A 14741-nucleotide genomic window follows, 5' to 3' on the forward strand; every position below is an offset into this window, starting at 1 on the left:
CTTTTTTGCAAGTCAGGGAATTACTGTAGACCCCCCCCCCCCCCCCCCCACACACACACACACACCCCCGCAAGGGACAAACTTGTTTTCATGCTTCTTATCACGTGCGGCCCTGACAACCGGTCCCCTCTCCACCCTCACACATAAACATCTCAGCTTAGGCGGTGCTGAGAAAACAACCGGAAGATTGTGGCGTTGCGCTTTCTTTAACCTATGTGCCACCTTATGGATATAGGCACCACCACCGGTTTCTGGGTAGACTTCCTACCCATAACAAACGTTTGGAGGGCGGCTATCCTGGCAATTTCCTGGTAGGTGTGGCTGGGTGCCTCTTGAGGAGGGTGAGAAACCCGGAGGTAGTTATGGGTAGGAATTCTACGCAGAAATCCATAAGGTGGCTCATAGGTTAAAGAAAGTAGCGCAACGCGACGATGGTCCTGTCGTTTTCTCAGCACCGGCCAAGCTGGGACGTTTGTGTGTGAGGGTGGAGAGGGGATCGGTTGTCAGGGCCGCATATGATAAGAAGCATAAAAACAAGTAATCCCCTGACTTATAAAAAAGTTACATCGGCCAGACTGGTCGCTGCATTAATGATAGATTATGTGGACACGCGTGTTCGATTACGGCATCTCCGTCAGGGAATATGGCGGTTCACTGCGACAGATGTGGTTGTTCTGCGGTTTTGGAAGATACCGCGGTCCTGGGAAGACACAGTCAGCAACGAACTAGAGAGATAACTGAGGCCTTTTACGATTCCAAGTTCAAAGACAACTGTGTCAGCGTGCCTTCGATAGATCTTTGTGATTGTGAGTTGGCATTTTTGAGGGGTTTTAACTTGTGACGATCATGTGTCGTGGTATAATTTTTGTTTGGTGTGACCACGCCGTTGGGCGTTTCTTTAAAAATGAACAGTTGACAGTCAGCGCTCCGTCTACGTACATCTTCTCTGTAGAATGTCCTTGTTCGTGCTGTTTTACCCGTAAACATGTTTCACCAACTAGCCCAAATTTCAACAATATTACAGCTCATTGTATATTTTTTCAGAACACCTTCGTCTGTCACGAATTTGAGGGGTACAGCAAGGTGCAAACACAACAATGTCTCATAGGGAGCTGTAGAAATATATTATCACGAGCACCTGTTTCTGTGCAATCACCCCCTCCACCGTTGAAAATCACAGCCGTCAACCTTGCCACGCTTGACGCGCTGCATGCTGGATTTTCGCTGCACCGGTTGGTGTTCGGACGGGGGAGCTCATATTGTCACGGGTGGTGACCAAAAATAACAAATAAACAGGAAGAAATAAACGTTTAATGTGGCGAACTTGTGCCAAAAATAAAAGAGTACAAAAGATAATACTAGAGCGTCGCGGGCGTCGAAGTCGGCGTGGCAGCAGAGTCGTACGCTGAAGCGAAACTGCCTCGACAAGGTCGCGGGCGGCCTCTTATCTAGAGTGCGTCGCTATCTCGAAGATTCGGCGAAAGCGGCTCGAGCGTCGTGTGATCGGGGCGAGAATGAACACGCACTTTCTAGAAAACAAAAGCAGGAATAAATGATAGAAGTTACGGGCGGTACATGAATAGACGAGAACTTTCTGGGGGTCCGTGACCGAGCATTGCTTTCTCAGCCCTGCGCGCGGCATTATCCCCCCCTTTAAAAGTGCATCGTCCCGATGCAGCACAAAAACGGAAAACAAAAAAACAAAAGGACAGCAGAATTGCTAGCCGGAGTTCAGAGTCCACACTTCACTCGTCGACGAGAGTGGAGAGTCCTATCGTTCGTAATACGGCTTCAGCCGGACGACATGCACCACCTCGGGTCGCGGCTGACGTCTTGCAGATGGGCGCGTTCCGTCGGATAGAACTTCGTAGTTCAGATCGCCGAGGCGTCGGATGATCTTGTAGGGCCCAAAGTAGCGCTTCAGCAATTTCTCACTGAGGCCGCGGCGACGGATGGGCGTCCATACCCACACCCTATCTCCGGGCTGGAAGTGGACGTCCCTGCGACGAAGGTTGTAGCGGCCGGCGTCGACGCGTTGCTGGTCTTGAATCAGGAGTCGGGCGAGCTGGCGAACTTCTTCGGCGCGTTGAGCAACCGCCTGGGCGTCGTCGCTCTCGTTGTCAGATGGCTGATGGGGCAGCATGGCGTCCAGCATGGTCGTTACCTTCCGACCATGTACCAGCTGGAAAGGGGTGAATCCAGTGGTCTCTTGAACCGCCGTATTGTAGGCGAACGTGACGTAGGGCAGCACCTCGTCCCACGTCTTGTGCTCTACGTCGACGTACATAGAGATCATATCGGCGATTGTCTTGTTGAGTCGCTCCGTCAGCCCGTTGGTCTGCGGGTGGTACGCAGTTGTACGACGATGGCTGGTATGACTGAGTCGGAGGATTTCTTGGGTCAGTTGTGCCATGAACGATGATCCGCGATCTGTAATCAGAACTTCTGGAGCGCCGTGCCGGAGGACGATGGACTCAATGAAAAACTTGGCAACTTCTACAGCAGTCCCCGAAGGAAGAGCTTTCGTTTCGGCGTACCGTGTGAGATAATCTGTGGCGACCATGATCCAGCGGTTCCCCGACGTCGAAGGCGGAAAAGGACCAAGTAGATCCATTCCGATCTGCTGGAAGGGTGCAGTTGGAGGGGAAATAGGCTGCAGGAGTCCGGCCGGCCTCGTCGGAGGTTTCTTGCGTCGCTGGCACTTGTGGCATGATCGTGTGTACAGGTGGACGGTCTTGGGGAGCTTGGGCCAGTAATACTTTTCACGAATACGGGCCAGTGTCCGGCTGTATCCAAGGTGTCCGGATGTCGGGTCGTCGTGACATGCTTGAAAGATGTCCCCTCGAAGGTCGGTCGGGATTACCAGCAGCCACGGCGAGTTGTTGTCCCCGAAGTTCTCTTTGTAGAGTACACCTTGTCGAATGGCGAAGGTCGACACGGCTCGTGAGAAAACACGGGGTACGGTACCGCCGCGCCCTTCTAGGTGCTCGATTAAGGCTCGCAGCTCCGGATCGTCTCGTTGACGTCGTGCCATGTCATCGGTGTTCACTGCCCCTAGAAAGCACTCGTCATCATCGTCGTCGCTGCTGCCCGAAGGTGTTTCGACAGGGGCCCTGGACAGGCAGTCAGCGTCGCTGTGCTTGCGTCCTGACTTGTAAACCACAGTCATGTTGAACTCTTGTAGCCGGAGGCTCCATCGAGCGAGGCGTCCTGACGGGTCCTTGAGGTTCGCAAGCCAGCAGAGCGAGTGGTGGTCCGTGACTACGCGGAACGGGCTTCCGTACGGACGAAACTTCGTGATTGCCCAGACGACCGTAAGGCATTCTTTCTCAGTCGTGGAGTAATTTCTCTCTGCCTTGGACAGTGTCCGACTTGCGTAGGCGATGACTCGTTCGGTGCCTTCTTGTACTTGAACTAGTACCGCGCCAAGTCCTGCGTTACTTGCGTCCGTGTGAATCTTGGTTTCCGCATCCTGGTCGAAATGTCCAAGAACAGGAGGCGTCTGCAGTCGTCGCTTCAGCTCGTCGAATGCCTGCTGCTGTTCCTCGGCCCATTCGAACCTCTCGGCGTCCTTCGTGAGGTTTGTGAGCGGTGCGGAAATCCGTGCGAAATCCCGAACGAAGCGACGATAGTAGGCGCAAAGTCCAAGGAATCTTCGTACGGCCTTTTTGTCTGTCGGCGCTGGAAATGACGCGACGGCGCGAGTCTTCTCAGGGTCTGGGCGCACGCCTTCGTTGCTAACCACGTGACCTAGAAACTTCAGTTCGTCATAGGCGAACCGACACTTTGACGGTTTGAGGGTGAGTCCAGCGGTCCGTATGGCTTGAAGAACAGCTCGGAGTCGTCGCAAGTGCTCGTCGAAGTCGCTGGAAAACACCACGACGTCATCGAGGTAGACTAGACAGCTCTGCCACTTCAGCCCTGCCAGTACGGTGTCCATAACGCGCTGGAAAGTTGCTGGAGCCGTGCACAGTCCGAAGGGCATCACCTTGAATTCGTACAGCCCATCTGGCGTGACGAAAGCTGTCTTCTCTCGGTCCCGTTCGTCGACTTCGATCTGCCAGTAGCCGCTCTTCAGGTCCATCGATGAGAAGTATCGAGAGTGGCGCAGCCGGTCTAACGTGTCGTCGATTCGGGGGAGTGGGTAGACGTCTTTCTTCGTCACCGCGTTCAGCTGCCGGTAGTCCACGCAGAACCGAAGCGTTCCGTCCTTCTTCTTAACCAGTACGACTGGAGAGGCCCACGGACTGCTTGATGGCTGGATTATGTCGTCGTTCAGCATCTCTTGAACTTGCTCCTGAATCACCTCCCTTTCTTTAACGGAGACTCTGTACGGCGATCTATGCACAGGGCGCGCGTCGTCCTCGGTAATGATGCGGTGCTTCGCAACGGCTGTTTGGCGTACCTTCGACGACGTCGCAAAGCAGTCACGGTATTCGGCGAGGAGGTTAATCAGCTGCCGTCGTTTCGGGTCCGGAAGCTTAGGGTCGATGTCGAGTTGCGCTGGCGACGTACCGTCTTGCTGAGGTGGCGAGGATTCATCAGTAATGGCGGCGATTTCGGCGGAGTTTCGGAGATCCTCGACGTGGCCAACGGCTGCACCTTTTGTGAGGTGTTGCGTTTCATTCCGGAAGTTCGTCACGAGGACCACAGTGCGGCCATCCTGAAGTTCGGCTACTCCTCGTGCGACGCCTATTCCTCTTCCCAGGAGCAACTGGAGGTTGCCTTCCAGAAGAACTTCGCTACGGGTAGCTGCATCGGTCACGACGGGTACGACAACACTTGATCGCGGCGGCAGATTCACGTGGTCGGCAGCGACTCGGACGGCGGCTGACGCAGTTTGGAGTTTCTCTGAAGGCGGAACAGGTGTCCGCAGCGTCAATCTGTTTTCTCCAAGGTCGATGACGGCGCCGTATTCAAACAAAAAGTCCATGCCGAGAATGACGTCTCTGGAACAGTCTTGTAGAATGACGAATTTCACAGGACACGTCTCGCCGTGAATTTCGACGCGAGCGGTGCACCTTCCAACAGGCGTGATGAGGTGTCCTCCGGCGGTTCGTATCTGCGGTCCATCCCACGGCGTCGTGACTTTTCGAAGGTGGCGGGAGAGCCTCCCACTCAAGACTGAGTAGTCTGCTCCGGTGTCCACCAGTGCCGATGCGTCGTGGCCGTCGATGATGACGTTTAGGTTGTTGGACACCGTTTCAGGAGCGTCGTTTCGGTCTCCGGTAGCATTCGAGTGGGGGCCCTCCGACGTTCGTGGAGGATCTTGGCGTCGGTCGTCTTCGGCAACTCCACCTCCAGGGGTTGCCGCGCCTAGTTTCCCCGGCGTGGAGCGAGGGGCGACAGGCTTTCACGTCGGGGTCGGTGCATCGGCGAAGCTGGACGTCGTGGTGAAGGCGATCGGAACTCTCGGCGGGACGCAGGCTCGGGGGACTGGGGTCGTCGCAGATACTCGTCGATCTCCCGAGGGCGTTCACCATACCTGGGGCGCGGGTCGCTTGGGTGGAATCCGCGCAGCCCGAGTCGTCGGTATGGGCATCGGCGGTACACATGGTCAGCTTCCCCGCAGTGGTAACACAGCGGGCGTCGGTCGGCCGTCCTCCGGACGTCTGTCTTCCTCGGCGCAGGTCGGTCTGGGTGAACGTGCGCCTGATCTTCCTGTCGTCGGGGATACTGCGGCGTTGGGGCGTCTCTTCGGGGTGGCGCCGCGGCTTGGCGGGGAGCTTGCGGCGGTCGTCGGGCTACGGCAGCGTAGCTCAACGTCGGTTCCTCCGGTGCCACCGTGGTGACGGGAACCTCTGGTTGGAGCGCCCGTTGTACTTCCTCGCGCACAGCCTCGGCAATGGAGAGCGTCGTTGGTCGACTTGCGGCTGGCAGCAACTGGCGGAGTTCCTCCCGGACGACCTCCCGGATAATTTCGCGGATGTCCGTACCAGGAGCGTTCTCACCGCCAAGCAGCGCGGTTGCAGCGACACTTGGATGTCGCTGGTAGTGGGAAGCGCGCGCTTGGAGGGCGCGCTCGATGTTTGTCGCCTCGGTGACGAAGGCTTCGACGGTGCCCGGCGGGTTGCGCACGAGGCCTCCAAAGATGTCGTCTCTCACCCCGCGCATGAGGACCCGCAGCTTCTTGTCGTCTGTAGCTCGTGGGTCGGCACGGGCGCTCAGGCGGAGGACATCTTCTACGAAGCTTGTGACGCTTTCGTCGGGGCCCTGCGTTCGAATTCGGAGGAGATCTTCTGCCTTCTCCCGTTGGTGTAGGGTGGCGAACGTCCGCTGCAACTCGGCTACACAGATGTCCCACGACGTAAGCGAAGCCTCGTGATTCTCGAACCAATACCTCACAGTACCCTCCAGCGAAAAGTAGAGGTTCTGGAGGCACTGCTCCGCAGTCCATCCGTTGTGCCGCGCCACACGCTCGTAGTGCTTGATCCAGTCTTCGACATCCTCATGGATCTCGCCGTGGAAGGGAGTCGGCGTACGAGGGGCGACGGGCAGGTAGACGACGGCAGGAGCGGCGGGGGTCGGCGACTGGTTGGCCATCGTCGGCTTCGTTGGCTGCTTGGTCCTGGGCGGCAGAAGTCCGAATTCCGGGTGTAGGCCTTGGGTGCGACGACTGAACCGGATCTCGGTAGTGCCTTCGTTGGTTCTTCGTGGGCTTGGCGTCGGACTTGCACTGCGGTCCCTCGGAGGGGTACGCGGCAGGGGCATGCGTTACCCCGCACCTCCACCAAAATGTCACGGGTGGTGACCAAAAATAACAAATAAACAGGAAGAAATAAACGTTTAACGTGGCGAACTTGTGCCAAAAATAAAAGAGTACAAAAGATAATAATAGAGCGTCGCGGGCGTCGAAGTCGGCGTGGCAGCAGAGTCGTACGCTGAAGCGAAACTGCCTCGACAAGGTCGCGGGCGGCCTCTTATCTAGAGTGCGTTGCTATCTCGAAGATTCGGCGAAAGCGGCTCGAGCGTCGTGTGATCGGGGCGAGAATGAACACGCACTTTCTAGAAAACAAAAGCAGGAATAAATGATAGAAGTTACGGGCGGTACATGAATAGGCGAGAACTTTCTGGGGGTCCGTGACCGAGCGTTGCTTTCTCAGCCCTGCGCGCGGCAATATGGCTGGTGTCTGTACATAAAATGTAGCTCATGAAAATTATTTTTTACGGGTACATACGAGACATTATTATGTTTGCTGTTTTCTGCAACCCTCATCTTTATTTGCTGATTGTAGAGGAGAAAGCAAAATTAACACTAGCCAAGGGACAAATATCAGCATGTACAATTATGGTCAGTCGGCAGCCCTATACGGTTCTTAAATGTAGGGAGGCGAGGTGAAAAAAGTGTGTTCGTGGCCGACATATATTGTAACACCTGAGCTCCCTGCCTTCTGTTGGTGTTTGTCCCGTTTTGTTCTTGAAACTTGCCTTCCCTTGGCCATGTTCGCTGATACCGATAAGAACCCATTATCGCACCCAAAGAACGCTGGCGACCGATGAGACCGCCTGACAAAGCGTGTCTGCCCAAACATCCCTGCTCTTTGTTTTCTCACCCTTTTGGACATATTGCTTCTCATCTGTGCATTTGTTGGTGTCCTCTTATCCAAACAATAACCTCAAATTTTCACAGGGAGGCCGCTGTTTGCAAAAAGAAAAGCGGCCGCTGTAGAAGCAAAATCTGATAGCAAAGCAAAAAAAATCACTCATTGCGAAAATGAACCAGTGATGCGTCGGATTTGTGGCGTGGATTCCATATTTTTATCTCCAAACCTGTCAGCTCATTCTCAGCAATAAATGTAGCAAAATACATCAGTCTAGCAGCGTATCATAATGTACATCGGAAAAGTATTTCACTACTGAAATACAAATAGATTTCCCAAATGCATCTTGGTACAGAAATAGATACTCAAAAGTGTCCCTAAGATTATATCGCAATACTTTCATGTCGAGATGTTATCCGGATTGTAATTCTTCATTCGTTTTACATTGCTGCAGACGCCGGTTACTTGTTCACACATAAGCACTCCATGCCTGTGTGGAGGCTGATGCTCATGGCCTTAACTGCAGCAAATAATAGCAGTTGATAAGAGCAAACATGTTTTGGCCTTCTACATTAAAATGCATTTGTCTTTTTTTCTTTTACCTAACGCAGGACGAGAACATTCCACCGGCACCATGTGTCCTCTACAACAAGCAAGAGCTGGACGGTGCAGACTTTCTTCACCTTGTTGTGGGTCGTGAGCGCTTGTTCTCCGTTTTTAATGCTGAGAGGGGCTGTGCATGTTGTTGGCAGTATATTGGCTGTTCAGCATCCAGTACGAACGCAAGGCCTTCAGCACGCGGTTGCTCTGGAGAGGATTTTTTTTTTTTGGCTTGAGTGACACAACTCGAAGGGCAGTCGTAATTAAATTTTTGAACAAAGTATGCAGACAGGTGTGTGGTTGAAGAGATATTTTGGTGAGCCGTTTTGAAAGTGTATAAAGCACTTTTTTCGTCAGGATTATCAGGTTAATTTTATTTTACTTACAGAACGAATGATAGAAGGGTTTATGAAAGGTATGTTTCTTTTTCTAACTTCAAACGTCGGGCACTTTCTGTGATAGCTTATGCTGACCTCCTGTAGGTGAGGTGCTTTAATATTTAGCTGTACAAGTTCCTCATCCATAGTCGTCTTCCAGAATTTTATAATTTTACTTGTACATGAGCAAGAGGATAGCGTCGTCTTCTGAAACATTCGCTTTTTTGACGTAAAGTGCGAGTTCATTCTGTGATATTTTTCATTAAATGTTTGCAGATAGCATTCTTTATGTCATGGAATGGCATGCATTGTATTTTTCATTTGTCTCTTACGGTTCAATAAATGTTAAATTTAACACATTCTCATTGATGTAGTGGGCTTCACTTACTGAAATACTGCTCTGGTTCAGTCAAAGCTAGACCACCCCCTCTACCATGCCTTCAATTAGTAAACTGATGCGCATAAGGGGACAAGTGATAAGCGAAGCTTGTTTCCTGCAATCCTCTGAGACAAACAAAACATGTCACGTGTTATCCAACTAGAAAAGCTCCACGTGCTTCGTTTGTGGCAGCCCGTGATGCTTGCAATGGTTCAGCCGTGCAGTACGATGTTTGGGGCCACTGCTTGCTCACTTAGAGTTCGAGAAAGGGGGACGCCGTAGCACTACCCAGTTGCCCTCGGGGTTATGATGTGGCTTGCAAGGAGCTCTTTTGTAATACTTCTTCATGAGGTGAGTTCTGCTCAGTGTGACTCATTATTTCTTTATCACGTGCCTCGTATATGGTCAAGTTGCGATCCCCCTAAGTGGAAACTGTAAGGCCCGCTTCAGACGGGGCAACTTTTCCAGCAATTTTAAGGTTGCTGGCGGGTTGTTCCCTAACTTTCCCTAGATCGACACGAATTGCTGAGATCGGGTCCGGCTCGAACAAGCGAGCAACTCGGAGCAATTCGAAAACGGTTGAAGCGGCTGCAGCCAATCAGAGACGCGATATTTTCACGTGACACCCCTGTGGTGGTGATGATGACAGCTAAAAACTTAGTTCTGGTTTGGAATGGATCGTTTTCGGAAATAAACAGTTTCAGAAAAATGAGTTAGTATTCTCAACGCCGTTCAAAGATATAAGAACGCTTTTTTACCGCGTAGCTGGACATCTAAATAGTAAAAGAAGAATCAAATTTAATGATGACGATGGCAAGTCGGAGCAATTCGGTTGCTGCGTGTGAACGCGGGCGGCCCGTGTTGCTGGAGTTGCGACGTCAAGTTGCTGGGCGAAATTGCCCTGTCTGAAGCGGGCCTAAAAGTAAACATAAGCTGTAATTCATATAACAATAATATAAGAATATGAATACCTTTTATAATTTTTGTACAATTTACAAGTTCTGATATGTGTATTGGACACATTCTTATAAAATTTTCACTTGGGCTTGTACTTCATTTCACCTTTCCTCCGAGGGCGGCGGAATCTACCAGCCATCCCGGCCAATCCAGCTTCAAGAGAGCATCATGTGACCTTGAACAACCAAAACGTCGCGTGATACTCTCCCGGCGCTGGCTTGGCTGGGGTGGCCCAGCATCCACTGGGCCACCACAGCGGGCGCCCATTCCATGCCAAGCACCCTTCGCCAAGGGTGCTGAGCAAGCACCCACTATAAAGGGTGCTTGCCTGAACACCCCAAGGGTGTTAGCTCTGGGAGAAACTGATCTACACCCTTAAGGGTGTAAAAACTTTTACTGTGTAGGATAATCCGACCTCGAATAAGTAACCAAATTCTCGAATACACCAAAACGCGACATTTACAGAAATAACAAAAAGGTACGTCCGCTCCCAGGCATCGAACCTATGCTCTTTGCGTGGGAGCCGAGCTCCATAACCATTCTGCCACGGGCGCGTTTTTCTTTTCTTTATTCTGCCACGGGGGCGTTTCCTACTCAGCTAGCTGCGCTTTCGGCAATATGTCGCTCGGGAAAATATGAATACGTCAAGGTGGGCGCCCCGGGCCCCAAGACCGCCCTTGCCAGACGTCTTCAACGTGTCTGTGCGGTTCCCCGAACCAGGCGGTAGAGGATCGGGTACTTTGGGGTATAAATATCATTACTTCGCATAAGCATAAAGAAGTCAGAAACAAGCTTGATTTCGTGCTTACTCCTCAATCGACATCCAGGTGATCCAACGTCGGTCCTGGGACGAACTTGAGAGCAATGGCTTCGAGAAATCTGAAAAAGACTATGAAGAAGGATTTCGCGGAGGCGCGTCTTCATACTGGATAGGCAAGTTATACCAATCCTTGTGCATTCACTTAGAAAATTCAACCAGAAATGATAAGAAAAGCATGCCTAGGATCCCGCCAAACTCATCTGAACGGAGAATACGTTTACAGGTGTCACGTGCCATCGTGACGTCACATCACATGGTAACGTCACGCGACGTGGTAACCCTTCCCGCTAGATTTAATGGTGAACATAAAACGCTCATCAAGTCATATCTGTCAGTGACGTTACATATTTATCTACAATTACCCCCAATCAAATGAAAAAAAGACACCAAAAACATCTTCATAAAAATGTATTATTGCGTGAAGAAAAAAGATCCGTAAAACTGATTCTTGCATTACACAGAAAACAACAAAATGTGGAATCGTTATTGGCCTACATTTCATCGTGATCACGAGGGGAAACAATTATAGAACTATACTTATTGAACTGTTATATGCTCCCACTGCTATGGGTGCACATAATTATATGTAAAACATCGTGAATTAAAGAAATGTGTGAAACGTTATTATTTTACTCAAATATATTTTTCTTTTCAATGCACTATCTTTAGATTGGTTTGTTCTATGCTTCTTGCTAGTAAACAACAGGTCAGTAAAGTGAATAAAGTCAGTGAGACTTTGCCTACGATTGCGGGCATTTATATTTAAAACAGGATGCTAATTTCTGCAGTTTTGTTCACTTTACTGACGCCAGGTCAGTAAAGTCAGCGAGTCTTTACAAACACTTTGCTGGCTTTCAGGTTTAAAATCTGATGCTCATTCCTTCAGCTTATGTTAGGGGTAAGCTTACGCCTTACCTCAATCATAAAATAATCAATTTTAAAAAACATTTATGAGTTAGTCTTACTTTGCAGGATGTATTGGTGTTTTAATCCTGAATGTATTTCTTACATTCCACTAAAGGGCTCAACAATATTCGTGCCCTCACGAGCCATCCAAGTAGCGATCAAGTTCTCAGGATTGAACTGACAACACTAAGGGACGAAACAATTATTGTACAGTATGGTAAATTTAAAGTCGGTCCCAAAAAAGACGGCTACCGACTGACCATCGGCGATTACACGAGCCCTAATGGTAAATATCGTCGCTTTTACCCTGCCTCTTGCACTCTGCTCTCGCGTCGCCTGCAGCGCTGCGTTAGTCAGTGGGTGCTGGAACTTTTAAAAGACGCTCTTCACATGAGGTTAGAAACAAACTTCAGAAATTTAAACTTTTACTCAGCATGTGACGGCCAGCATCATACAGGGTTTTTTATGATCGTTTGTGTGAACTCTAGAAAATTCAGTGTGAACCGTGTCTTTCACAGCGCTGGATTAAGGGAAAGGGGGGGGGGGGGGGTAAGCAGGCTGCAGCCGATGGCCCAATCCCTGGAAGTAGAGGAGGAAGAACTATTATTTCAATGTTTTTAAATATAGCCCCAGTTAATTAAACAAGGAGGCAGAGCTTTCGTCTAATGCAATTTCGTTTAGTTCAAGTTACATTGCGAGGGGTTTGAATACATTGACTTGCCACCTCGCAGCATTTGTGGATGCGTTGCCGCGGAGACTTTTCGAGTTTTCTCTTAATCACTGTAACTAAATGGTAACGGGAAAAGACGCTTGTTATCACCTTCTCTGAGCAGGCGCTGACTCCACTAAAAGGAAAGCTCATTACGCTCTTCGAGAATCACAACCAGATGCGGATTGTCGGGCCAGTTGCGACCTCAAATCTCTACAATGATAAAAATATACGTACTCGCACGCTGTTAGAAAAACAAGTTAGCAAAAAGATAGTAACTGCGGCCGTTAATAGCCCTCTATGACCGTCACTACCTCTCTTCTAACTGTTTCACCTCAAATGCACTACAGCAGTAAACGCGGTAATTACTAATATTAGCTAAGACATCGGAATAGTAATTTGTACTTCTCAGTGTGGAAAAGGAAAATAAAGATGATCTGAATCACGATGCATATCGTAATTTAAATCAGATCAGTTCCGCAGTGACTATTTAAATCTAACCTTACGCACCAAAGTAATCCCGACATATATTTTAATTACCGTTTGTCTTTTCTTTGATTCCTTCCATGTACATTTTTCTGTATTTAAATCCCAGAATCCTCAGAAGAGTTTCTGAATATTTCAATGGGAAAATGGAGCCCACTTTTGCCCGTTTTCGGTTTCTGGTGCCATAGAGCCCCATGTGTTCGAAAACTCCGTCGGCCGCCATTTTCCCATAGAAATTTTCAGAAAATCAGTTATAACTTTTGATTAAGTTATCGGATCGGGCTGAAACTTCGGCATCTGGTTGTGACCTCTAGCGCTATCTTTGGGCGGAGAATGAGCGTTCGGCGATGCCTAGTTTATTTTTGCGGTAAAAAAAGACCATGTAAATTTTCTTTTGTGACACCCTGTATATATATATATATATATATATATATATATATATAGTTTTTTTTTTTTTGGTAGTGCAGTTAAAGCTTTTGGCGCATGGGCGCCCGAGCACCTACAACGCCAATCAAAGCTTTGCACGTGCACTCCTCACATCCTCTGAAATGCCACAAAAAGTTGTCTACGATTATTGGCGATTTTCATCGCGTATTTTTTTACTTACTTTCACGCTTCGTCTTTAGACCGACAGACTCTGTCAATATTTGATTCCCTCAAGAAGTCTTGCGAGCCGCCACAGCTTCCTATTCTAGCCGCTAGGTGCCGCCGATGATTTCGCAGAAGTCGCTTATCCGAAGAAGCGAAAACATGGGCTATGTAGCTTAGACGAGCAAGCTAGTAGTTGCATCTCCTCTCGCAAATAGTTCGAGCGTGAATGGTTTCCTTTCACTAATTGATTCGTTCCTTGGGCCATTCAGGATCAATCTTGAGGCATTTGATTAGTATGAAGAAAAAAAAGGCATAATTCTCCTAAAATTGTTTAGCCTTGATCATTGAGGAAAGGCATGCCCTAAATATGGCGGGTTTGTGCAATTTTATTCAATTTTTGTTTCTAGAATAATGATATATAACAGTAGTGCCTGTCACTAATTGTCACGAAAAATCGGAAAACTAATATTTGTTACTGCATTTTTTTTTATTTTGTGAAAATAAACACGGATTCATTTGTACACTTAGAACAGGCAGATGTCAATCTTTCCACCCGCGCACCGCGCTGCCTTGCACCTGTTGCACGAGCGGGTAAATGTAGCGCATCCCCCCGATTCCCACGTGCTTAAAGTATTTCTAAAATCGACTGATTTAGTGAATTTTTATGACACTCAGCAAGTTTCTGACTGAAACCATACGTTTATATTTAGCATTTAAAAATGTAATCAACAAATTTTAGTTAATTACCCGACTTCTTGACGATTAGTCCCCTACTTTATGTCCCCCTGGGAGCGTAACTCACCTACACAGACCGCAATAGTGCAGTGTTCACGGCTTTTTATTGTTGCTGTTAAATGTGTAAAACTTATTTCAAACACCCTGTATAAGAATGTTGGAGTGGTCAACGTCATTGATTCCTCCACACTTTGCTTGCGCAGGTACCGATTACGACGGGTTGGCGTTCCACGACCAAACCACGTTTTCCGTCGCGAAAAAAACCGATCGGGTTGACCCTTGCTCTGGATCGCTGAAAACTGGTGGCTGGTGGTTTCCACCTTTTGGCTGCAGCTTTTCGAATCTTAATGGGCGTAAACTTAAAGGTAATATTCCCAAAAATAACATGGGCTTTGGTATTACCTGGTACAAAACAGGCGATTTTGATTCCTACCGAAACGGCTACAAAAGTGTGGAGATGAAGGTCAGGGATGTCGATTTTGAACTCTGTATGGGCCGAATTTCAACATAGTTCTCTTATTCCTGATGTCTGCATTAGTGCAAAAAGCACCAATTCGAGACGAAGTGTCCATTCACTATACTCCGTGAGTTTTTCGATTTTTATAAATTGTATCTGCCCACATTAAAAAGAAAGAAAAAG

At 49.1% G+C, this 14741-nt stretch overlaps 1 protein-coding gene across 1 annotated transcript in view; it reads left to right on the forward strand.

The window, feature by feature from the left end:
* LOC120843053 (fibrinogen-like protein 1) overlaps positions 1-14741 on the forward strand; it is a 40678-nt gene extending 25937 nt beyond the window's left edge. Inside the window, exons 3-5 of the mRNA XM_040214260.2 lie at positions 10682-10787; positions 11696-11866; positions 14305-14741. Coding sequence (XP_040070194.1) covers positions 10682-10787; positions 11696-11866; positions 14305-14612 — 585 coding nt within the window. The 3' untranslated portion in view covers positions 14613-14741. The remainder of the gene's footprint in view (positions 1-10681; positions 10788-11695; positions 11867-14304) is intronic.

This window comes from Ixodes scapularis, unplaced genomic scaffold (assembly GCF_016920785.2).
Source record: "Ixodes scapularis isolate PalLabHiFi unplaced genomic scaffold, ASM1692078v2 PGA_scaffold13__105_contigs__length_92229423, whole genome shotgun sequence".
Taxonomy (NCBI): Eukaryota; Metazoa; Arthropoda; class Arachnida; order Ixodida; family Ixodidae; genus Ixodes; species Ixodes scapularis.